The sequence below is a fragment of the Carcharhinus amblyrhynchos genome, chromosome 22 (assembly GCF_965287045.1).
Source record: "Carcharhinus amblyrhynchos chromosome 22, sCarAmb.v2.hapA, whole genome shotgun sequence".
Classification (NCBI taxonomy): Eukaryota; Metazoa; Chordata; class Chondrichthyes; order Carcharhiniformes; family Carcharhinidae; genus Carcharhinus; species Carcharhinus amblyrhynchos.
In genome coordinates, this window is record NC_137345.1 from 6026162 (window position 1) to 6053346 (window position 27185).

Below are 27185 nucleotides of genomic sequence, written 5' to 3' on the forward strand. Positions count from 1 at the left end.
AGGCAAGATCTTGCTTTCAGATAACCAGCAGAATTTCAAATAAAAGAGAGCGAGAGAGGGACATTTCTTTCCAACTTGATGTCCCTCCTAAAACTAAAGCCTGCAGCTCAGAACTGAAAATGAAAGCACTCCTGTCACCTGATCTGCAAACATTCTTCCTTCTGACAGTGCAGGACCATAAAACAACCCGGGGTAAAAACAAATAATCCCCCATTTAAGCTACTTAAGGAGCAATAAGAGGGCTCTTAGCAGATAACCCAGCATTAGTGACATCAGCTGAGACTGTCAGCTACAGAGAACATGATTTTTAAAAACAATACCCTTGCAGTTTCACTAATGTCACAGTGGTTTAGAACAAGGGCGAGATACTTGGTAGACCATTTAGGGTTGAGATGAGGAGAAACCTCTTCATTCAGAAGCTGGTGAACCTGTGGAATTTTCTATCACACAAAGCTTTGGAGGCTGTCAATGAATATACTTAGGAAGGAAATCGATCGATTTCTAGACTCCAAAGGTGTCGAGGAGTATGGGGGAGCGTGAGAGCATGGTGTTGAGGTAGAGGATCATCCATAATCATATTGAAGGACAGTACAGGTTCAAAGGGCTGAAAATTTTCTTCCAGTTCATGTGCTCAAGATTTCAGTTCTGAGGACCTCAGATAAAGGCATATAATCTTTGCCTGTGTTTAGAGTAGAGATTGCGAAATGTTCGGTTGAAGTACCCAAATATTTATCAGTGGCTTTGTGTTTTCCAATATATGTGTTTTGATCATTTATTAAGTAGATCATATTTTGTTTCAGTAAGTAGCCTCTCAATACCAGGTTAAAGTCCAACAGGTTTATTTGGTAGCACGAGCTTTCAGAGCACCGCTCCTTCATCAGCAGCACTCCGAAAGCTCATGCTACCAAATAAACCTGTTGGACTTTAACCTGTTGTTGTGAAACTACTTACTGTGCCTACCCCAGTCTAACGCCAGCAACGTTACATCATATTTTATGTCTGCTAGATTTTATATCTGCTAGGATAGATTTTTTTATCCTTATAAATTGTAACCTTCATAAAATTATAATTCTGGTTTGTAGATTTTCCCCCTGAGGGCTCGTCACGGACCATAACTGGTGAGTTGAAACTAGTGTTAAGAGCAATGTATAACTTTAAGTTTAATTTGTATTTGTCTGTTGAGAGGTGCAATGTGGTTCTAGTTTCATTTTGAGTTTTTTTATGCTTAGCGCTTGGAGACCTTGTTTGTATACGTACACTTTTAATAAGGTTTTTGAACCCTTTACGTGAAGAGGTAAGTTACAAAAAAAAAACACAAAGTAGGAAAGCTGCTGTTGCTAAGCGACAGTAGTCCAGGGACACAAACAGACATAGGGAAAGTTGGAGGGCAGTTCAATCAGTGTGTGTATGCAAAAGAGTGAAACCAGGAGTTCTAAACTGTAAATTAAATCCTGCATGGCTGCTGGGAAAATCAGTTAGCAAACCCATGGCCTGAATTTTCAGGATGGCAAGTGCACGGCACTGCCTGACTCAGCCAGGTCTGCTGAACCTTTGTGCTCAGTTGAACATTGATTGGCAGCAAGAGGTTTAGGGGGAGATTTGAGGGAAAACATTTTTAATTAGAGAGCGGTAACGGTCTGGAATGCGTTGCATGAGAGGCTGATGGAGGCGGTTGCTTCACGTCCTTTGAAAAGAAGCTGGTAAGCACCTCGGCATGTCATAACATTCAAGGCTATGGGCCAGATACAGGTAAATGGGCGTAGGTTGGTTGGTCAAGTGTTTCCCATATGCCAGTGCAGACTTGAAGGGCCAAAAGGCCTTTTCAGCACTTTGATTCTAGACCCAAAAATGGACCCAGTGTCATGCCCATTACACGAGCACGAATCGCAATTAAAGCTTGAAATTTGCATGGGTTGCACAGAATTCATGGGAATAAAAATACAGCCAGTTATCCTAATGACACAGAATTTATGCCCAGCTGTCAACATAAAAAGAGCTAAATCCATACCGTATATTCTACTTTAAATATGAAAATTTAAGTTACATACTCATTTAATCATCATTCAAGTCCATAAAATACATTAAAATGAACAGAAAATGTACAGCCAGTCTCAAAGAAACATTTGGAAGTGCCAAAAATATTTCAAATGCCCCTTCGACAGAGCCTCCTTTACCTATAATGACCATGGACTGCTTGGGAATCTGCTGGAAGAAAATCCATTTGCAATCAAGAAGCCTTGGTCATGAGATAGTGGTAAATCTTCACTGGAGCTTTGTGTCTGTAAGGGTGTTGCTAGGATAAAAGGAATAGCGTGAATTTGAGTCTTTTTTTGGTATTAAAAACTTTACAACCTTTTTGTCTAGTGAAATATAATTAATTTTTCTTGTTTAATAAACATTTTGTTCTTTGTGTTTAAAAGTGCAGTGGCATTCGCTTGTGAATATCTTCAATAACTGATCCCCACAGTTTCTTAAACAAAAATAAAGTTGAAGATCTATCAAGCCGGGTTTCACTCTGGCATCCGACTTATCCCATATTAACATCAGCAGTGAACTCATAGGCACATCATCACCTGCATGTTTTTCTCCAAGTTCTTTGCCTTCCTGATTTGAAGTATATCACCATGCTTTCTTAGTCAGCAAGTCCAAATCCTAGAACTCCCTCCCTAGCAGCACAGTGGGTGTACGTACACCATACGGACTACAGTAGATCAAGAGACAGCTCACCACCAGCACCTTCTTGAGGACATTTAGGATTGGCACTCCTTGCTGCCATGTCCACGTTCTAAGAACAGATAAAAAAGACACTAGAAGAGTAATGCTGTCCTGTTGCACCTGAAAATCTGAACCATACAAGTGCAATTGGCGAATAATCGTATTTCAGTGTCAGAGGGTATGTAGTTTTGTGATGAATGATGTGGGACGCTAGGATTTGAAAATGAAAGAAATCTAATTATTAAAAAGTCCAGGGCAAATGTAGAGAAATTGGAAAAGAGAAGATTACCCTGACGTGAAAACCTCAGCCATAGGAGCTAAATAACTGACTCTCGTCCTGCAATTTTTGTGATTCTATGAATGGGATTTTCTGACTGCATTCGCCCCAAAACCGGAAAATCCCACCCGAGGTCAACAGACCTTTTTATGGTCCGCTCCTCACCTGTTGGGATTCCCATGGCAGCTGGAATGGTAATATTTGCCCCTATATCTCAACTACTCACAAGAAGTTATGTACAAATTTTTAAAAATAAATGTAGCCAGATAATGCCAATTAGAAAAATGAGTAATGACTAAGGTAAAACAAACATACTCTGCTTATTCAAAATAAAGTTGAGGATTTTTCCTGAAGGTCATGAACTTATTTTTAATAATTACAACAAATGAAAGAGATACTGTACCGTTACCTCAGCTATCCGGAGGGATGTCTGCGTCTCCCATTTCTGCAGATAGCCACCACTCACTGAGCCTGTGAGATGGAACAACTTTGGGTTCTGGTACCTGTTGTGTTAACCTGTACCTTTTTTATACTTTTTTTTGTACAAAATATACATGAAACAGAGCAGTGTTTCGCTGTGAAGCTTTGCACTCTGGCAAATGATTGATTATAACCATTTAATGTAGCTAGCTATAGACTGACATGGTTTTCGTTCTGTGCTTTTGATTCTAAGAATTTCACAGGTTTTTTTTATTTGCATGAATTCTGTGCAACCCATGCAAATTTCAAGCTTTAATTGCAATTTGTGTTAGTGATCTTGTTCACCTTCTTAGCATTTTGAAATGATGAAATCAAGTTAATCAACATTCACTTGTAATCAAGATAATTTTGCCACAGCTTTTAACTAATTTGCATTGCTTTTGAACTACTGAAACAATTTATAAAAATGAATTATAAAGGCAATGCCTTTAACTGTTCCCTACTTTTGTCCAACTGGCTAATGGCACCCTTTGAATCACCTTGGCCTGTAATATCTGCTTTAGAATTTCCTGTCAATTAGGGCATCAACCGTTTAAATTAATGTCTCGACATTATTTTTTGGTCTTTAAAATGGAATCTAGTTCACTTTAGGGCACCGTTTATTGTGTAATGATTTGGGAGACAGGACATAATGTAGTGTGGACTTGTGGTATAACAGCAACAACTACTGATTCTGAATTATAAAACTGCCACTTAGAATAGTATGGCTAATGGCATCAATCCCCAATTATGTTCTGGCTGTACTGTACTCTGAATTTAGGAAATTGTAACAATCATTATTATCAATGTATTTCTCTTCAGATTCGTCATATCAAAGACAAAGCACAATGAAAGTCACTGCCACAGCTGCAAGTAGTACAAGCAAATCTGAACCTATCCAGGTAATAACGAAGGCTGTATAAAATTGATGCAAATGTCTAACCAAACGTATGATCAGCTCAACTAGTGGATCCTTTCTACTACACTGGTCAATTTTGCCTGACTAAATTTCTAAAATGGGCTATCCCCATTAAGAAAATGTCTGAATGGTAGCAGAAGGAAATAATGTTAACTGCAAATTTCTGATATGTGGATATATTCTTTACCTTGGTGTAATATTTATTTGTGCTTCGCCACACAAACTGTCAAAAGGTATAACCTGGTGTTCCGTTGGGACTGCTGCTGTTCACAATTTGCATAAATGATTTGTATTGTAGAATCGGGGATACAATTTTGTAATTTGAATATTTCAAATTGCAGCTATGGTTAATTAAGACTGCAACAAAAAAGATAATTACATAGCCATTTAGCAAGTTTATTATCAAATTGAATATAAATAAGTGAGCTTTTACGTTCTGGTAGCAAGAACAGGAGGCCACATTTTGCTTGCAAAATAAGTCTTAAATGGACAAAGGAATGTAGAGATACAGGTTAGCAACTCACCAGAAGTAGTAATGCCTGTCGTTAAGGTCATCTTAAAAATCATAACATTTGATTTTGTTTCTACAGGAATAAAATTGGGAAGCAGTGAAGCTATTTCAAATTTGTATCAAATCTGGTTTAGAGTGTACAGAAAATTGTTCTGTTCTTTTTCTATGAATAAAAAGCATAGAGGTACTGGAGAAGAAACAAATTACAAGAATGAAACTGAACAGGCTGAAGATTTTTCTCTAGGTGCCCAAATAATAGCCTTTAAAATTATCTAAAGATTTGATGAGGCGGGTATAGGAGAAACCAAACCTGGGAGCCTTGAACATAATATAGTTTCTACTAAATCCAGTGACGAATTCAAGAGAAACCAGAGAAACCTGTTTACCCAAAGAGTGGTTAGAAATTGAAACTTGCTGCTACGAGAAGTAATAAAAGCAAATAGAACAGATGCATTCAAAGGGAAGCTAGATATAAATGAATGTTAGTAATAGAAAGTTATGCTGATCGGGATAGATAAAGGAGGAGGCTCATGCAAGGCAATAAATGCTGGCATCAACTAGCTGGGCCGAATGGCCTGTTTCTGTGCTGTGAATTCTATGTAATTTTTCTGTTTTTTAATGCAATTGTAAACAGTTTTTTATGGTACAACTAATATATAGTCTAGGCTTTGGGAACTGCATTGCTCTGAATATAATCACCGATCAAATTAATCAGTTCATTCAAGAAATGAACCTACATGTATTTTAGTAACAGTATGACAATCTTCTACCTTTAATTATACCTCATCAGTATTAAATGCATAATTACAGTTGCTGTGTGGATGTTCCAGTCTTCATCTATAGTTTTCATTTTATGGATTAATGCATCAGGAACAAAGATTTTGAAAAAAGATTGAAAGTTCTCAGCAGGCCAGGAGCTAAATCTGTGTGCTGTTAATCAGCTCTATAATGAATGTTAACTGAAAGCTTATCTTGGAGGACGACGAGAGAGGTGTAAAGAAAGAAATTGAGCAAATTCTGTTTGTCATTCAAAGATGGCAGCAGATTTCACAAACTTAGTTTGCATCAGATCTATAGAGCTAACTGAGAACCACACCTTTTTCTTCCTTCAACTCTTTTTCCTTCCATTTTTCCTTTGCCTAATCCCCTCACCACCAGAACTGACTTAGATTTATAGTAGCCTGGTGTAATGTTGCATGACTTTACCAAAAAACAAGGCATGTTGCTTTTTTTAAAAAAAATATACTTTTATTAGAGATTTTCCCATTTATTACAAATAACGCAACACGCCCTCAAAACTGGTACAGTGCAGTGTGATGATTTCTCCATATATGAATACAGAAAAAGACAGGAGAACATCAACGTAGTTAGCACAGCTTGCTCATTATACCCAGCACCTCCATTTATACGGAAGAAAATTGAAAAGACCAGCAAAAGGATGGGGGAAAAGAAGATAAATCCATGAAAACTTGGCAAAATGATGGACACCCTAACCTACAGCATTTAAAGGCAGCGCTACATAGCGTATGGAAAACGTTATAGGAGCGAATCAACTCAGGCATTACAGAACCTTTTTATTTGAGATATGTGCCCCATTTATTTCAGAACAAATTATAAGACTGTATCAAATGTCTTCTCAAACTCTAAGTATGCTAGACCAGTGGGATTTAACTCTGACACAGGATCAAGCAGAATATATATAGTTTCCCTTGACTACTTTGCACTTTTGGCATAGGAAGCATGTGGTTGTATAGTATAATCCTGTGTCATAAGCTTGCTGTAATATGCAGGTGTAATATTTTAAGTAGAGTCTTTCTAGTGCACTCTCTAACTAGAAATAGCGTACAGAGGGATGTTTTCCATTAAAGACAAATGGAAGTCCCTAGTATTCTTCAGGATAAAAAAAACTCATTGTAGTGTCAAATTACTAGACCACCCCTGACAGCTTGATAAATAACAACACAGAATCAAGAAGAAATTACAATGACAAGAGAGTCCAAAATTCACAGTGAACTGCGGATTCTTCTCCAAATTATTGCCTTCCATTAAGGTTAGAAAAGCCATGGCCTTTGCTGAAGTTGTCGAATGTCACCCTCAATATAGCAAAATGTAGTAGGCATATGGCACACCGATAACCTTCAGCTGTTTTCTAACTTCATCAAAACTCTTGCATCTTTGTTATGGTGCTGCTGAGAAATCTTGCAAGAAAAAGACCTTTGCCCCATCATAGAGCAAGATCCCTTCAGTCTAGCTGTCTGCAGTACTCTTTAGCAATCTCTGAAGTTTGGAAATGCATAATTATGGGCTGTGGTCACCAATTGTCCCTAGGCCTCAGAGACAGAATATGTGGCACCTTTTCTAATTTAATGCATCCAGCTTTCAAATCCAGATTAAGAAAACGTGGTAGCCAGCTCTCAAAAGAATTGAACTGGGAACTTACCCTCTGCTTCTTCTGGTAAACTTGCAACCTGAACAGTTTTCCCCTGACCTTGGTTCTCCAGATCATCCAGGTATTCTGACAGACCATGTTGCTACTTTTCCAAAGATTCTAAGTGGGCCTCAACCAAGAAAGTTGCATTTTTGACAGAAAAGATTCTCCTCAGCTTCATCAAAAGCCGTTTACCTTTTGTATTCTGCAGTTCTACAGCATAAGACTGTGTGCTAATAAGCGAAGTTTCTCATCAATGAGCAGTCATCAGCTGTATTGCCTTCAAGAGTGCCGGATCTAGAACCTGTTTGTAGACTAAGTGGCCTTGTTGAGAAGTTGGCTCCACCCCACTTCTGACTGTTTTTTTTTGACAATTTTTAAAATACTACTTGGCATTTTGTCAGTGTTTAGCTAGAAATCTTCCAGGGACAATATGGCGTTTTCACTTCTAGAATAGGTAAGTAGGCTGCATGAGTGTTATAAACGAAAGGATTAAAGGATGAGTAGTGCCAGAGCTCATGGAAACACAGCTATTCCCACACTCACATCATGTGATCCCAAAATGTTGTTGTTTTAATGTGAATTGTACTCCTTCCAAGTACAGAAAGCAGTCTAAAAATCCCAGAGTATTGTGTGGTGTTTGAGAGTTGTCTTGTGCTTTTCACATTTGTGACAAAAAGCAGTTAGCCAGCACACGTTGCTTTATTTGTGCTATTGACTGGTCGGGCTCATAGGTAAATATTGGTTTAATATTTTAGCAGATGTAAATTGAAGTGACTGCAGGGTGCTGATACGTGTTTTCCTTAGAACATTGATAAGCAGAGGAAACTCTACAGTATTCAGTGTTGTCTGAGGGAGTTACAGATAGCCTATAAATAGCTCACAGTCAACTATTGACACAGTATTTATTCCCTACCAATCTTCCTCTTCTGCATTATTGAATTTTTTTTGAAGAACTCAGTTCTGTATTTTAATACTTTAATCTTTGTGAAATTAACCTTAGTAACTATTTTTGCCAAATAAAATGAATTTTTGTCATGACTATATTGTTCTTCCTTTAGTACATGCATCATGTGAGGCATGTATTTTTCACAGTAGTCTTCATTTTCAGTGTGCTAAAATGATGATATTGTTCCAGTATGAAAGTAAAAATGCAAGTTGCTGTGCTAAGTGCCCTGGCTTGATTCCTAATCTAACTTATTCATTTTATCATGTCTAGATTTGCTTAAGTGCTCTTGTCACCCCTCCATAAAGTGACCTCATCTGAAGCTGCTTCTTGTATCCTGTACCACATCATATTGAGTCCTTTCATGTTCTTGTTGACATGTCTCTTAACCCTCCCATTCCGACTCACCATAAATTTTCAATTCTTCGCTTCTATTTAAATTCACCACTCTCTCTTCCTTGCCTCTTTCCCTGTACAGCATGAGCATTGAAGGTTAAGGGGAGATTTAATGTTGCTCAAAAGTATAGAGTCAATAGGGAAAAACTATTTCCACTGGCAGAAGGGTCAGTAACCAAGGGACACAGATCTGAGACAGTTGGCAAAACATCCCTGAGGAAATATGAGTTTTTCATGGAGCAGGTTGTTATGATTTGGAATGCATTGCAAAAAAGAATAGTGGAAGCTGATTCAATAGTAATTCAGAAGGACATTTACTTGAAAAAGATAAATCCCAAGGGCTGTGGTGAAAGATTAGGGATATAGCAGTAATTGGATAACTTTCAAAGAAATAGCGCAGACACAATAGGCCAAATGGCCACTCTGTTCACTCCTACCAACTCACCTAAGAGCTGTCCATTCTTCTGGCTTCAATCTCTTGTGCATCCTACCTTGCCGTTAGTGGCCGTGCCATCCTATCTAAACTTCGTCCTTTTAATGTCTTCCTTAAAATTAATTTCTGTGAGCACTCATTAGTTACCCATTCTAATCTCCTTCTGTGAAGTGCTGTAAGATATTATGGGCACTTTTTAAAGAGCATAGGAATAAATGTTTATTGCGGTGGTTATTGTTAACTGATTTCTGCCTGACAGGGGGTGGCGTTGACCAGAAAGAATAACCTTTGATGTCCTGCTTCTGATTCTTGACCTCTCTTGTGATAGTTTAAATATGACACAGCTTTAATGTTCATTGTTAGTCACATAGCCTGCTGCAATTTCATAATGTTCACTTAGCAAGATTCAGGAAGACTTCTACAGTTCAAGGAACTGTTCCCTAGCAAGAATTAATGCTTCCAGAAAAGCATTTTCTTTACTGTATATACTTGTGTGACAAGTATGACTTTTGGCTGATGAGAAACAGTTTTAATGTACTATGTGTAAATATTGCTCCTAGTTTTTCTGGAATCAAAACCTGTTGTGATTATTTATTGCTTACCTGTAATTACTATGGTTTATTAATTTAAAGGCAAACATAGAACCTTTAAATTTCCCCTCTGCCAGTTGAGTGGAATTGGCTGGGGAATTGATGGAGAGAAAATCTAAACAATGGAATTGGCTTGGTCATTGGTACATCCAGCCTCTTAAGAAGAACTGTCATGCAATTGTGGAAGGCTAGGGAGGAAATTGCATGTCCCCTAACCGAGATATTTGAATCATCAATAGTCACGGGTGAGGTGCCTGAAGGTTGGAGAGTGGCAAATGTTGTGCCTTTGTTTAAAAAAGGCTGAAGGAAAAAGCCTGGGAACTATAGGCCAGTGGACCTCACATCTGTGATAAGTAAGTTTTTGGAAGGTATATTGAGAGACAAGATCTTCAGGCATTTGAGAGGCAAGGACTGATTAGGGACAGTCAGCATGGCTTTGTGAGTGGAAAATCATGTCCCACAAATTTGATTGAGTTTTTCGAAGGGGTAACCAAGAAGGTAGATGAAGGCAGTGCAGTTAATGTTGTCTGCGTGGACTTTAGCAAGGCCTTTGCTAAGGTACCGCATGGTAGATTGTTGCATAATGTTAAATCTCATGGGATCCAGGGTGAGGTATCAAAATTGGCTTCTTGCCAGAAGCCAGAGGGTGGTTGTAGAGAGTTGCTTTTCAAACTGGAGGCCTGTGACCAGTGATGTGCCTCAGGGATCAGTGCTGGGTCCACTTTGTCACTTATATTGATGATTTGGCTGAGAATATAGGAGGCATAGTTACATTTGCAGGTGATACCAAGATTGGTGGCATTGTGGACAGTGAAAAAAGTCATCTCCGATTGCAACAGGATCTTGATCGTTTGGGCCAGTGGGCTGACAAATGGAAGATGGAGTTTAATTTTAAAGAAACACAAGGTGATGCATTTTGGTAGATTGAACCAGGACAGGACTTACTCAGTTAATGGTAGGGCATTGGGGAGAATTACAGAACAGAGAGATCTAGGGATACACATTCATAGCTCCTTGAAAGTGGAGTCACAGGTGGACAGAGTACTGAAGAAGGCATTCAGCATGCTTGGTTTCATCGGTCAGAACATTGAATACAGGAGTTGGGACATATTGTTAAACTTGTACAAGACATTGGTAAGATTACACTTGGAATACTGTGTACAGTCCTGGTCACCCTATTATAGAAAGGATATTGTTAAACAAGAAACAGTGCAAAAAAGAGTTACTAGGATGCTACCCGGACTTGATGGTTTGAGTTATAAGGAAAGGCTAGATAGATTGGGACTTTTTTCTCTGGAGTGTAGAAGGCTGAGGGCTGATCTTTTATAGAGGTCTACAAAATAAGAGGGGCACAGATCAGCTTGATAGTCAATATCCTTTCCCAAAGGTAGGGGAGTCTAAAACTAGAGGGCAAAGTTTTAAGGTGAGAGGGGAGAGATACAGAAGTGTCCAGAGGGGCAATCTTTTCACACAGTGGGTGTTGAGTGTCTGGAACAAGCTGCCAGAGGTAGTAGTGGAGGCGGGTATAATGTTGTCTTTTTAAAAAGCATTTAGACAGTTACATGAGTAAGTTGGATATAGAGGGATATGGGTTAAATGCGGGCAATTGGGATTAGCTTAGGGGCTTTAAAAAAAAGGTGGCATGGACAAGTTGGGCCAAAGGGCCTGTTTCCATGTTGTAAACCTCTGACTCTATTTGTCAATCAGTGGCTTTGGATGAGTCTGTACCTACAAGGGAGGGAAAAACAATTGGCAGGGCTGTCAGAGTTTGTTTATTATAAAATAATTAAAGCTTCAGTCTAGTCAGCGTTGTGTATTTTCAGTGTGTTGTTGGAGTTTTGGTATTTGGTTTAAATAAACTGTAGTCATTCATGAAAGGAAATTATTGCTGCAATGTTGGTATTTGTTATTCAGCTGTGCCTCAGGGAGCCATCATACAAGTTCTTATCTACACATTAGATGTGAAGTGATTATTTCTTTTTGCAGACATCTGAATGTGGCTGGGGGAAAAGGGCAGAACACATTTTAATATTTGTAGTTCAGCTAGTTATACTTAGCTAGCACATCACAAGGATTAAAGTAATTTTTAGAAATAATTTATCTTTTAATTGCAGCCAAAGGAGATGGGAGATGTGTTGACCCAGATGTTTCCAGATGAAATGAATTCTCCATCAGGAATCAAGTAAGGACATATCCTTAGTTAAGCCTAAAGATCTCAAATATCAATAGTTTGGGAGGGATAAGGTGAGGAGCAAAGAACTCTACTGGTAAATCTACGTGTATGTTTTGTTTCTCTGCACAGTGCAACACGGCGGCGACCAATCAAAGGAGCAGCGGGTCGACCAATTCAGTACAACTTTGATGACCTGCTGACACGGGCCACAGAGAGACAGAACTATAAAGAAAGAAAAACCTATTTGGTTACAAAGGAGAACAAGCCATCACAACGTCTTGTACCGATATGGCTACAGATCCTGCTGTTCATCTTTGTGGTGTTTCTCCTCTTCCTGGTCTATCAAGCCATGGAAAGCAATCAAGAAAATCCTTTTGCATACTTCCTGGAGAAATCAGACAGCCAAGCAGCATCTCAGCCAGAGCAGCTGGATACTCTAACCACACCAGACGTAGATCCACAGGTGGCTCCAGAGTAGGTGTACATGTCAAAACAGCAATGGTCTAAGAATTGAGTGGTTAAAGTATTAAAGTAGTTAAGCATTGTTGAACTTCACTGCTTTAAACCAAATTTTGGGTTAAATTGTAATATCCAGACATGCCAGTTGCTGTCTAAAAAAAAATAAAACTTTTCTTCCACCACCGATTCAAACCATGAAGTGGCTGTTAAATTTGTAATGTACGGAAAGCTGTTGTCTAATTATTCAAACTGAATTGGAAAGAAAAATGATAAAATGGTGGTTTAGATGTATATGTTGTGCAACTTCTGTCTCAATACCATCTGATTCACAGGACACCATAGCCCTAATCTTCTTATTGACCGGTCTTAAATTGTAGGCTAAGTTACAATGTCAACACTCCACCCCTAACAGACCTTCTAATTTCATTCTTTAGTAATTTTACTCTTTAGTAGTGCCAGTCCCACAATAATGAAATAAAATTTACACACTGACATTTAGTATGTACACATTACTGCAAATTTCTAACATGGTGTCTTGGTCATTTTAATATTGGACAGAGGGAAAATCTTGAGGTTAGAATAGCTTTTTTTAAAAAAAAAATGGATTTTGCAAGTGTTAAGCTTTTCAGTGCTGTCATATATAGGGACAACGATACATATAACTTACTGTTAATACTGGCTTATTATGTACTCAAATCTGTAGTGATTTTTTTAATGTTCTGAGTTAAGTTATAATTGAAACTTCAGAATAATCTTTCAAAAGTGTTTTTGTTTTTTTAATCAGAAAATTGTTCCAAGTTGTCAGATTTATGGGTCGAATTATCTTAACCAGGTTCATTTTGATATATCTTGGAAGTCAGCCCTCCCAATTAAATAAACATCAAAACTATTGAAAGATTCCATTTTCTTAAATTTTATTCATAATCATTCGCACATCTATTTTGTTGCATTTATTGCATGGTTTAATTCAAATTCTTTGCATTCAGAAGTGTATATATTCTTCATTAATCTAATATTATTGGGCACATCAAACCATCATCCGATTGCTGCAGTTTTTTTTAAGAGTGGTACAATCCCAGTTCAGTATTTTGCTTTCATTTTGCAGTTTTTCCATATGTTGCTATTGTCAGTGCGTAATTAGTAAAGAAAAAAATGTCATAATTTCTCAGGCTGTAAATCTTGGTCTTCCTTTCCACTGCTCTGTTCCTTATTGTTTACATATACATGTCAAGACAATGATCAAATCCGTGATTGGTGTAATAGGATCATTATAAATTGTTTCAAAACCTGCAATATTTGGATTGATCATTATTGAGATAGATGAAATGTACAGGAAGGATGTTAATGCAGTGTGTTTGATAATTGATGTATTAATTGTACCAGAGCAATGAGGTAGGAACTTCTTTGCCTCTGAGAGAGGGAACCAACTGGTCAAATTACCCAAGGTGTGTTCTTGCCCCTTTGTAGTAGCAGATTACATAGCAGTAGATGCCCAAGCAGCATTCCTACCTAGCAAGGAATGTGGAGAGAAAAATGACCAACAAATGCATCGGTCAAGCTCTTCCAGTTAAAATGTGGTTTTTGGATGTTGGTTAGATTGACAAGTGTCCAGCCTCCAATAGTTTTGTACATTTTAGAAACTCGTGTTTGTTTTTATTTTAGAAAAAGAATTGCTGTAATTCTTGTAATGCTATGTCACATGTCTTATTAATGGACATCTTTCATGTTATTAGCTTACCTATATCTCCCTGCTTTAAGTTTGAATTTCAAATATTATCAACAATTTTTTCAGAGACTCTGCTTCTAGTGTGGAGGTTGGATCAAGAAAAGCAGAAATTTAACAGTCTTCTTGATGGGCTCAGTTTGTTGCTACCAATTTCCTTGTAAGCTTTCCTCTGACATGAGACTCTGCAAAGTGTGAGCTAGATCTTTGGAATGTTTATCATTGGAGTTTTATTACAACATATGGTGGTGGTGGGGGGGAGGGGGGCGGGGTTAAAAAAAACCCCAATGTTTTGTATTCCTCCCGCCCCCGCAAATGTTACATATAGCTGAGTACCCTGAACGTTGAGAACACCTTGTATGGTTTTGGATTTTATTTGTTCTGCTTCTCTTTATATTGCATGGGAACTTGTATAGACCACCAAAACAAATGGGCCTCTTTAACTAAATAAAATCTGCATTTATTATTAATACTCCATATTTTCATGACCTTGCAAAGGCAACATGCTGCCAGTTCCTGTTCTTTAAAAAGCTAAAAGTATAAACTTGTGAAGAATCAGAGAGGAATTCTTGAAAGCAGTGTTTACATGATCTGTTTTAGTAAACATGTACTTTAAAACCCATTAAATTTCTGTTGTGCATTTTTGAGTTTTTAAATAACTATCCCTCTTTTGTAATGTAAGCATTTCAGCTAAACTTTTTTAGAGGGTGCGATTTACTGTAACAGATGGATAAACTTAACCAGCACAAGTCATGGTGATCTTCCAACTCCAAAATAACCTATAATCTTCATAATTACGATAGCTCCTTGCATCCACATCTGTAGCGAGGCTGTAGCGTGCACAGTAGAGCAGAGTTCCAAAGTAACATCCTGAGTTTCTGAACATCTACCTTTTAAAGTTAACTGGAACACAACTTTGCTTCCTGTAAATTATCTTTTAAGACATTAATATTCTGGTATTCCTTTCTCCAAAGACAAATGTTTTGCTGGGAGTAGCACCAAAAAGTTTTACCTTTATGCCAAATCAATATTAACCATGCTACTGGGACACTGCACCTACTAATGCACAATGCTTTATATCTAGAGTAAGCAGCAGCTTCAGTCTCTGGATATTTGAATTACAAATACTGTTCTCCTGTTGATACCTTTTCGTGATTTTACTGTGTATAAATGTAGGCATTCTTTTTGCAATGAGCCCTGCTCAGTCTTCATTGTAAAAGCATTTTATCTTTGTGTATTTAGATAAAGATTAGCTGATCCAGTGAGGAAAAACACTTTTTGACTCCTGCAAATATGATTCATTGCAGCAGAATTTTCTTTGTTAACCATCCAGGTCTGTTTCAGTTTCTCATTGTGTTAAGATACGCCGCTATGATTATTTTATATTATATATTTTGTTTTATTCTGGGGCAGTGGGGAGAAGGAAGAATAAATTTTCAATGATTTTGAATCTCAGTAAGAATTTGTGCAGTTTTCAATTCTATCCTCAACTGGTGAAAGACACAGTTCTGGCAGAAATCACTTGTCTTTAGTTTAATCGGTGAAACTCGACAGTTAATGTAATTAGACGCACAGTGTCACACCAACAAGCTCTACTCCGTTAAATAGTATTAAGACCGCAAGATCTTTACTACACAGCTTGTTGAGCAGACAGATTCCAAATTCTGAGCGCAGACTGGGCTACACTTTGTTGTAGCCCGCAGCACGAATGTAATTACGGAAGTGAAAAATCTCCAAATGGTTGCAAGTTTGCAACTTTTTTAAAAAAATCTTCATCTGTAGCCTTTGAGTAAAACTAAGATAAGAATTGATTTTTTTTTTCAGTGAATTGCAGATTTGAAAGTATCTCCTCCACTCTTTAATATGCAGATTTGCATTCTAGAAATTTTTTAAAAAATGTTGCAATGATTAATTCTTGCTACTCTGAAGTGTGCTTTTTGGACACATTGAGCATGTTTGGTCTACATCCAAAATGGAGAATTGTTACCAAACACAAACTTTTCCTGTTTTGAGTATTTCCTGCAGTTGTTCCTGGTTTCCAAACTGCTTTCAGCAGCTAAAAGACGCCTACTTTTCGTTCCGATGGATAATTGGGAAAACAAACCTTTGTGGACTTGTTCTAAATGTAGCTCAGTGGGTGTATTTGCTATTGAAGCTGTTTTGCTAATCTCCTTTCAAAGCTCACAATTAGGTCCTGGTGAAATACCTTCTCATTTGGTGATGTTTCTATATGAAGTGCTGTGTTTTGAAATGCTTTAAATGCTAGCTCTTGTCTTAACTGTGCCTTATTTATTAAAATTCCTTATCCACATTTAAATAAAGTTTTGTACATTTAAAGTGTGCCTTCATTTTTTTATGCATATATGTTTGTATGTATAACGAGACAGGGAGGATTAGGTTATCCAGACTGCTCATGTTATGTGAGTTGTCTTCTAACAAAACCACGCAAGCGGAAGGTCTTAGTTCCACTGTCGCATCTTAACTGTCCATCTTTTCACAATCAAAACATGATTGTGTTTCTAAATTTGTGATTTAAACAACAGTGGCCTTTTCGTGTTTTCCAAGTGACCGTTTCTTTTAATGTCTGTGGTCATGGAGAATGAATGCCAGGAATCCCATGCTTCTGCCCAAACTTGGCCTTTGCTGTGTTGCACACACTTGTTCGTTGAGTAAGACAAACTTGGTTTATGTGGGCTTTTGACTTGGAATGAAATTGTGGATACTACTGGTACTATCCCTTTTTTTTCTGCTTCCTGCTGTTGCATTTCCAATCTTCTGCTTGCATGATCTTGGAAGCTTCATTGTTCTCCTTCCAAGCCACACTCTTTCCAAGGCACAAGTTAGCTAAATCTCCACAGGACAGAGATCAAATTAAGGATGTTACCGTTTCAGGTGAATCAACAGCCATAAACTATTGCGTTCTGTGATTATGCAAACTTACTCTGAAAAATAAATTGAACTAGCAGGTCTATAATCTAGCAGTCATGAGGCAGAGTATATTTAATTCATCAGTAAACTGTAAAATTGGCAAGCTGTGAGGTGGAAGTATGTTTTGTGGAAAGAACTTGCAACTGGGCCTGCTATTTGCTAAATGTTTATCTTTTTCAGTAATCTAACATTTTAATCCTGAATCATTCAATGTGTCGCGTACTGAATCACACTTGCTGCACTGAATCAAGGAATGGTATAGACCAAACAAAGAAAAAGAACAAAAATTCATATGTGCTATAGTTGAAGGTAAGTTCGGAGTCAGGTTTAATAGTATTTTCAAATTCAAATTCTGACTTGCAAAAATGTTTCGTCCTGACTTAAAGGCAGTGTAGTTGACTCCCACACTATTTTGAGTTAAGCAAGGTATAATTAGCTAGAGTTGCTCGCTATCCAGCAATCTATACTGCAGGTGTCTGAGTGTAAGTATTAGTTCAGGACAGAATCAAGTTTGACTGATGCACCTCAATCGTTGTATGACCTGCCAACACTCACTCTTAAGGCTTAGACATGAATGGAGGTCGATGTGGGTTTCGTAGTGGAGGATGATTGGTATCTATGGAGCTATCCCCCAACAAGGGGTCAGCATCTTTGGGAGAGAAGGGGGCTAAATTAGGCAGACTCTGAAAATATGCACAGAGATCTTGAGGGATAACCACCCTTTTTTTTTAAACTTTATTCCAATCCAATCAAGTCAAATTAAAGCCAATTCAGAGTCCCAACAAGTTGGGACATTCCAGATCCAAGCTGACAAGACAGGGCTCTCACCTCCTGTCTTGGGCTTGACCTACATGATCCAAGCTGTTTGGAGTAGGTGTAGCTCCACCTCCAAGGCTTGATCTAATTTGCATCTTAGCCAAAAGGCCCCAGATGCTGCTTTAAAAAATTGCTTCAAATGAAGCTGAAGTGTAACCTAATGACTTCAACCAAGTGCAGCATGTCGATACTACACTTGATCTTAGCCAAAAGTCCAAGAAGCGATAACCAGCCATTGCTTCAGGAATAGGTGGTATGTCAACTTCATGCTGCATGATTGCAGCGCGCAATCCACACTAACCAAGCTGTGCTTTTTACTTGGGGTGGTCCTGAAATCATGAGAGGCTAGCACCAGTTTAAGGTAGCTAGCACTGCTGAAAGCCATCCTGCAACTCTTAAAGGGGAAGTGCACAGTGGTTGAAGCAGATTTTGTAAGCCATTCTCCAATTTGGAGAAATATTCAAAATTGGCACAACGTAGAAGATTTCCCGATACTGCACCAAGGGTCTTGGTTGAGGAGATATGCCATGTACCCTCAAAGGACTCTAGATGTAGTGGGACAAGTCAAAAGCTGTGGGGGCTTAGGTGGATTGCCCATGTTAAATTCCCCTTAATGTCCAAAGATCTGTAGGTGAAGTAGATTGGTAAATGTGTAGGATTATGGGACTAGCACGGTCCTGGGTAAAAGTTGGTGCAGGCTCCTTCTGTACTGTAGGGATTCCAAGGAGGTTGACTATCGATGCCAGGAGTCAAGTCCCAAGAATGTGGATTTGATGCTGCAAAAGTTGAGTGACCACGGTCTGTGAATGAAACTTCAAATGCTGTATCCCACTAACTGTACGACTAACTTCAGACACCACTTGGTGCAACACATCCTTAACACTCATTTAACAACAATCCTCATCAAGATTCATAGCTTCATCTTATTCTAGCACACTTCTCACTCCTGTGAGATTGAGAATTGATTGTGTAATTGGGCCAATTCCACAATAGAACACAAACAGATTTCAGAGGCTAGAAAAGAAACCTTTTCATAAGGTCAGGCAATAACAATTTGATGCAAATGGGTGAGTGCTTAAAGTGTAGTTTTATTTGAAGTCTAGAGCTAGATACATTCGGCTTCAAGTTGATTAAAGTATAGAATTCGTTGTATAACTTAATGGTTCAGGGCAAGGGCAAATATGATTACAAACTAATTGTATCAGGTAGAAATATTAATCTTTGCAAAAGTGAAGATGTGAATACTCACTTAAGTTTTTATTCCTTGGACACCAGATCGCATGGGCCCCTGAGTGGAAGTATTTAATATGACCTCCAGCTCACTGACCAAGATTAATCAAACTAGTAAGTGATTTGAGACTTCTTAGCAAGCCTGAAGCTGAATTCATTCTCAGTGACTGCTGTAAGGCGTATCTCTGGGAATGGAAGAAATTTGCAGCCAAATTATAATTAGTAAAGTTTGCAATGACAAATACTTAATTGTAATTTCAGTGTTTTTTTTAATTGAGGTTATTTCAACGTTGACCTTTATTTTCAGTAATGCACATCATGAAATCCTTTTCTTTCCTGATCACAATGCAACTTCAGCCAGGACTAGGAATAATAAATTAATCACTTAAACAGGATGTAATCTTAAAAAATTAGATAGTTGAGTGTAAGAAAGAAAATTCAAATGTTTTCACTCAGGAGTTACTATGGAAATTTATTAAAGCCAGCAATATAAATCAGATCAGGTCAGTGTCTATTGGAAGGGAGGATAGATACGATGAGAAGATAAATAGCATCATTCTACCAAATCAATGATGGGTTTAATGACCATTTTCCTCTTCCTAAACAGGCTAGTTTGCAATAATAGATTTGATGCAAAGATTGTTACATGGTGTTAGTAGGTCTATTGCAACTAATACTTTTCCGTATCTTCCCAAGTTAACTGAATTCTTCAACCAATATTGAAGAATAATTCATGTAACTTTTCAATGGTAATGCAATAATTATTTTACCTATCCCATAAGTAATTCCTGGTATATGTTTGATTTGATTTATTATTGTCACATGTATCAACCTTCCACGAAAAGTATTGTTTCTTGTGTGCTATACAGATGAAGCATACCATTCATAGACGAGGAAACGAGAGAGAGTGCAGAATGTAGTGTTACAGTCATAGCTAGGGTGTAGAGAAAGATCAACTTAATGCAAGGTAAGTCCAGTCAAAAGTCTGATGGCAGCGGGGAAGAAGCTGTTCTTGAGTCGGTTCGTACATGATCTCAAGCTTTTGTATCTTTTTCCCGACGGAGTAACGAGAATGTCCAGTGTGCATGGAATCCTTAATTATGCTGGCTGCTTTGCCAAGGCAACAAGAAGTATAGACAAAGTCAATGGATGGGAGGCTGATTTGCGTGATGGATTGGGACACATTCACGACTTTTTGTAGTTCCTTGTAATCTGGGCAGAGCAGGAGCCCTACCAAGCTGTGATACAACCAGAAAGAATGCTTTCTATGGTGTATCTGTAAACGTTAATGAGAGTCATAGTGGGCATGCCAAATTTCGTTAGTCTCCTGAGAAAGTAGAGGCATTGGTGGGCTTTCTTAACTATAGTGTCAGCATGGGGTTGTTGGTGATCTGGACACCTAAAAACTTGAAGCTCTCGACCCTTCCTACTTCATCATCCACGTTGTTGTAGATAGGGGCATGTTCTCCACTATGCTTCTTAAAGTCACTGACAATCTCCTTTATTTTGTCGACTTTGAGGGAAAGACATTATTGTTCCTGCACCAGTTCACCAGATTCTCTACCTCATTCCTGCACTCTGGAGTGTAAGGTGGTAGTTGAAAGAAGTCGTCTGGCATTTTAAGTTTTCCATTCAGACGTAAAGTCTCAGCTTGGGCTAGAAGGTGTGTAGTCTAAACTACAAATTGGGAAATTCCATATAACGCTGGTCTCAGTAATTTTTGTATTTACATGGACCTTTCCAAGATATTGTGTGAATTCTAATCACTGCTTGATAGATTCTGAATAATCTGCATTTTCCAATTGTTATGATCCCCATATTGAGGGATAACTACTGAAAAGAAATTAATTGCCTAAACGACCAACTGAAGTACAATATTTTGCATTTTAAGATTTGTTGTAACAAACATCATCAATATGGTGTTATGACCACATGAGGAGGAGTGAAATGACTCCCCTGTTCTCCCGCTCCAGCTTTGACCATAACTGAATCTTTAGCGAGGATGTGGTTCACCAATTCTGTAAACATTCCAGTAATCACACTTTGAGGTTGTGAAAAATTATTCAGACAAAATTCCTTAGATTTAATAAAGAAAAATATGTTTTTTAAACTGTTCCCCGAGCTCAAAAAAAAATTGAAATGCAACCACCATTCATACAGTCACACAAAGGGCCCACACAAGCACGAGTACAGCTGGCAGAGTGCGTGGATAGGTTTATGGGATTTTTTTTTTTAAACAGACAAAACAAAGGAGAATACAGTTAACTGTTTCTTGGCTGGTGTTAATGTGGTGATTCAGCGTTGTAGCCATTCTGGCTAGCTGTCCTGGCTGTATGGAACAGATCTCCATGTTTTATTTTGGGACAATCTTGGTTTGCTGTGGTTCTTCACAGGATGGTTAGTTTACAAACCGGAGAATACAGTTAACTGTTTCTTGGCTGGTGTTAATGTGGTGATTCAGCGTTGTAGCCATTCTGGCTAGCTGTCCTGGTTGTATGGAACAGATCTCCATGTTTTATTTTGGGACAATCTTGGTTTGCTGTGGTTCTTCACAGGATGGTTAGTTTACAAACCATGAGGGGCCTGGGTTCGATTCCCAGCTTGGGCCACTGTCTGTGTGGAGTCTGCATGTTCACATTCTCCCCTTGTCTGCGTGGGTTTCCTCTGGGTGCTCTGATTTCCTCCCACAGTTGGTTAGGTGCATTGGCTGTGCTAAATTCTCTCTGTGTTTTCAAACAAGTGCCGAAGTATAGCAACTAGGGGATTTTAACAGAAGTTTTGTTGCGGTGTTAATGTAGGCTGACTTATGACACTAATAATTAAACTAAACCTCCTACCACCTCCAATTCTGTGGGACAAAGCACCGCTGGAAAAGTTTTCACAAAAGACACAAATTCTAAATTCAATAAAGTTTATAATTTACAACATTGCAGATACTGAACTTGCCATCATCAGACTAGTGTCCCTACTGTTTCTCCCTCCAAATTGATTTCAATGTTTGTAAATGTAGGAATGTCCTCTGCTCGGGCACCAGGAGAGAGAAATAGATGATGGTCTAATATGTTTGCCTTGGCAGTGAAAGAGTCTTTAGCTGATTTTCAATGCAATTTGCAGCTTGCACTTTGTGGTTTTGTGGTGTGAAAATGTTGCACTGCCCATGCTATGCCTCATAGGGTGGATGTACAAAATCTAGATTTACCGGTTGGATCACTGAGCGCAGATGGTTGATGTTACAAACATAATCTTATTTTGGTGTCCAGCAAAGCTCTGGGAGCTGTGGCAATACAGCTCACTGCTATCACAACAAGTCCAGAGTCCTTGCTATGTAATTGGTTGATGCTGTTGTAAAGTAAGAAAACTGCACAAAACAAGACTGCTATGGACTCTCTAGCCATTGCATCTCAAACATCAGAGAACACAGTGCAGTGAATGATTTTTTTTCTCCTCATGTGGGTGTCTCACAATACTGCACCTTAACCATTGCTAATACAGCAGTTTCCTGTTGACCTTTTTCAGAGTCTGACCTATTAGATTCATAGACTACAGGGCAGAAGGAGGCCATTTGGCCCATCGAGTCTGCACTGACAACAATCCCACCCTATCCCTAGCCTCCCACATATTTACCCTGCTAATCCTTCTAACATACACATCCTGGGACTCTAAGGGGCAATTTAGCATAGCCAATCAACATCTTTGGACTCTGGGAGGAAACCCGTGCAAACATGGGGAGAATGTGCAAACTCTGCACAAACAGTGACCCAAGCCGGGAATTGAACCCAGGTCCCTGGAGCTGAGAGGCAGCAGTGCTAACCACTATGCCACCATGCTGCCCTGCTTGACCACACTTTTTTGCTCATCAGTCCTAATATGCCTTTCTGTTGCAATTTTATTCGATAACAATCATAACGGAGCTGTTGTATATAAGGATACTAAATAAATACAAGTTATTGTGTACATGTTGGCAAAGGGGGAGAGAAGAGAAAGGAGATACTATTCAGGCATATTATACAGGCCCACCTGCTGAGGAGTGCAGTTAGGAAGGCAAATGCAATGTTAGCATTCATGTCAGGAGGGCTAGAATACAAGAGCAGGGGTGTACTTCTGAGACTGTACAAGGCTCTGGTCAGACCCCATTTGGAGCATTGTGAGCATTTTTGGGCTCCATATCTAAGGAAGGATGTGCTGGTCTTGGAAAGGGTCCAGAGAAGAATGATTCCTGGAATGAAGAGATTGTCATATGAGGAATAGTTGAGGACTCCAGGTCTGCACTCATTGGAGTTTAGAAGGATGAGGGGGGATCTTATTGAAACTCGCAGAATACTGCGAGACCTGGATAGAGTGGGCTTGAAGAGGATGTTTCCACTCATAGGAAAAACTAGAACCAAAGGACACAACGTCAGGCTGAAAGCACAATCCTTTAAAACAGAGATGAGGAGGAATTTCTTCAGCCAGAGAGTGGTGAATCTGTGGAACTCTTTGCTGTGGAGGCCGGGTCATTGAGTGTCTTTAAGACAGAGATAGATAGGTTCTTGATTAATAAGGGGATCAGGGGTTATGGGGAAAAAGCAGGAGAATGAGCTTGAGAAAAATATCAGCCATGGTTGAATGGCAGAGCAGACTCGATGGGCCAAGGGGCCTAATTCTGCTCCTTTGTTTGTGGTAAAGGAGCCGGCAGCAGTGATGTAGTGCTATGTACTAATGGAACTGACGGGAGGGAGGATATGGTTGTGTGTTAGCCACAGTAAGAACTGGAAAAACGTAGTGATATCATTTTTTCTTTCTCTGCAGTGGGGCAGGGGGAGGATTATTTCTGAAATGTGCTACCCTGCATTAAAGAGGGTAAGGGATGGGTCTACTTCCACAAGACCCAGTGCAGTAATAAGGTGTCGATCACTTTTATGTGTCTTCAAATCCAGAAATGTCAACGAAAAAGCATAAAGAATCAGTATTGTCAGTTACCTCTATGGGAAACACCTATGGTTTCTTTCAGTTTCTTTTTTCATATTTTTCCAGACATTCTGGGTCTTTCCAGGCTCTCTGGTTCCTATTTCTGACAGATATATTGGATTGAGGGTGTATAGGGAAATCCTCAAACATTCTGGAGGTTTGTACATGATCTGGAGAATGGGCTTCCTTTGTGCTGTGCAGCTTTGTGGGCAGTGCGATGTGATAATAATGTCAGACAAAATATAAATACAGTATTTCTTGTTATTCACACAGCTAGAACAGTCTGTGATGTGAAGTACGGCACACTTGGCAGAGCCGAAGGTGTGTTGGGTCAGAAAGGAGCTTTCTTATTCTGGATCCAAGACCCAAGATATAGATTTATCATAGAACCCCTTCAGTGCGGGAAGAGGCCATTGAGTTTGCACCAACTCTTCAACAGAGCATCCAACCCTTTGCTCTATCCACGTAATCTCACGCATTTACCTGGCTATTCTCTCTAATCTACAAGAGGAGCAATTTAGCATGGTCAATCCACCTAATCTGCACATCTTTGGAGTGTGGGAGCACCCAGAGGAAACCCACGCAGACATGGGAAGAACGTGCAGACAGTGACCTGAGGTTGGAATTGGAATTAAATCCAGGTCCCTGACACTGTGAGGCAGCAGTGCTAACCAGTGTTCCACCCTCAAGATCATAAAATTTTAACAGCACAGAAGGAAGCCATTCGGACCATCCTGTCTACCCCTGGCTCTCCAAATGAGTAATTCCTTGAGCGTTGTTTTTTTAAGTTTTATTAGTGTCATAAGTTGGCTTACATCAACACTGCAATGAAGTTAGTGTGAAAATCCCCTAGTCACCACACTCTGGCACCTATTCAGGTACACTGAGGGAAAATTAAGCATGGCCAATTCACCTAACCAACATGTCCTTCAGACTGTGGGAGGAAATTGGAGCACCTGGAGGGTTAGGTTGATTGGCCGTGCTAAATTGATACTTGTTGTCAGAGGTATTAGCTAGGGTAAATACGTGGAGTTACAAGAATAGGGCCTGCATGGGATTGCGGTTGGTGCAGATTCAATAGGCCAAATGGCTGCCTTCTGCACTGCAGGGATTCTATAATAACCTCCCTGATCTTGTACTCTATACACCTACTAATAATGCCTAGGATACTGTATGCTTTATTAACTGCTTTCTCAACCTATTCTGCTATTTTCAGTGATTTATGCACACATACACAAAGTCCCTTCTACTCCTGCACCTCCTTCAGAATGGAACTCTTTATTTTCCTTTGTTTCTCCATGTTCTTCCTACCAAAACTATTCACTTCACATTTCTTTGCATTGAATTTCAGCTGTCTATTTCACTAACTGTCTGTGTTGCTTTGAACACTATCATAGAATCCCTACAGTGCAGAATGAGGCCATTTGGCCCATCGAGTCTGCACTGACAACAATCCCACCCAGGCCCTATCCCGTAACCCCACACATTTATCCATTAATCCCTCTAATCTATGCACCCCGGGACACTAAGTGGCAATTTCAGCATAGCCAATCGACCTAACTGTACATCGGAGCACCCGGAGGAAACCCACACAGACACGGGGAGAATGTGCAAATTCCGCACAGACAGTGAACCAAGCCGAGAATAAAACCTGGGTCCTTGGCCTGTGAGGCAGCAGTGCTAACCAACTGTGTCACTGTGCTGCTCCTCGCAATTTGCAATACTTCCAAGTTCCTTATCAGCCAGAAATTTTGAAGTTGTGTCCTATACATTATGGTCTATCGTTGATATATGTCAAAAAAAGCAAGGCTGCCACTATTGATCCTGAGAAACATGCACTGCAAACCTTCCTCCAGCCCAAAGAACATCCATTAATCACTGCCCTCTGTTTCCTGTTACTCAGCCAATTTCATACCCAAGTTGCTACATTTCCTTTTGTTCCACGAGATATATTTTTGCTCACAAGTTTATTACGTGGCACTGTAACAAGTTTTTTTTAAGTTCAAAGGTTTTTGTAAGTTTTTTTAAAAATTCTAAAATGTAGCAAAGTGATAGAATGCTGACACATTAGCAAAGACCAATGATGTTTCTGGTCCTCAATTAAGGATATTCAAGATATTTGCATTTGGGGTAGAAGAGATAACGGCTTAGACAATGGTAATGGTAATCGCGTTCCAACCATTATTTTGTAAATTAAGTCTGTGCCTATATTTGCCCTCTTCTTGAACCAATTCTTCACTCATCTGATGAAGAAACAGCGCTCCAAAAGCTTGTGCTACCAAATAATCCTGTTGGACTTTATCTTGGTGTTGAGAGACTTCTTACTGTGCTTATCACAGTCCAATGCCGGCATCTCCACATCATGGGTTTACAATGGTAATGGTAAGAGGAGATATGCCACATTATTTCTGATAAGATGTCACAGAGAGGGAGTAAGCAAGGGTTAAAATGTCTAAAGTAGTTTAATAGTTTGGGCACTAGGAATAAACTAGCTAGCTGGAGTTCCAAAGTAATACCCCCACTGTGACAAGCTGTGAAACCTCATTTAGTAATTTTGATCGTTTGTGGGTTAACATCGGATTTGTGTTAAAATTCCAACTGTTGAGCAAATGTCCTTCACGAAAGGGAAACAGCTGGAGGAATGTTTAAGCATCAACCTGAATTTATTAACTAAGATGGGCTGAGTGGCCTCATTCATCCCTACTTGTCTTGTTAAGTCACGATATAAAACATGTTGCTTATGGATCTTGGAGTACACATTGTGTGTTTTGATGAACAAACACCATGAAATCAATTCATCCATTAATTAAAGAAACTCATTTGATGGAACAGGTCTGTTAGTGAGTAAAGCAACAAGGCATGAAGTGTTTGTACAGGGATAATAAATTCCATTATCTCTAACCTTATAAAATGTGTAAAATGGTGTATTTGCACTTGGCTGTTTTTCGCCAACGCAGCTCCAAATGTCATATTCACACAGTAATATTTTGTGTTTTCTCTGAGAATTGGTGATGATTTTTTTACCCACTCCCGTAGCACAGAACTGACTGAGTTATTAATGGTATGAGGATATAAGTGAATCTGATTCTTGCCAGTGAATATCTCCTGGGATCAAGTTCAAGGGCACTGATTTGTTATGCTAGACATTCTTTGCAATCCGGCTGTGCCTGAAGGCAGACAGATCTTAATTATACAACGTCTAGCTCTCCTTTCCTTACCCCAGTTGAAGTCTTTG

At 39.0% G+C, this 27185-nt stretch overlaps 1 protein-coding gene across 2 annotated transcripts in view; it reads left to right on the forward strand.

The window, feature by feature from the left end:
• Positions 1 to 14289, forward strand: part of LOC145356830 (lamina-associated polypeptide 2, isoforms beta/delta/epsilon/gamma-like) — a 47940-nt gene extending 33651 nt beyond the window's left edge. For both annotated transcript variants that reach the window (XM_080209743.1, XM_080209742.1), the window contains exons 4-7: positions 1083 to 1118; positions 4274 to 4353; positions 11789 to 11856; positions 11977 to 14289. In XM_080209743.1, coding sequence (XP_080065869.1) covers positions 1083 to 1118; positions 4274 to 4353; positions 11789 to 11856; positions 11977 to 12325 — 533 coding nt within the window. In that variant the 3' untranslated portion in view covers positions 12326 to 14289. The remainder of the gene's footprint in view (positions 1 to 1082; positions 1119 to 4273; positions 4354 to 11788; positions 11857 to 11976) is intronic.
• The last annotated feature ends 12896 nt before the right edge of the window (positions 14290 to 27185 follow it).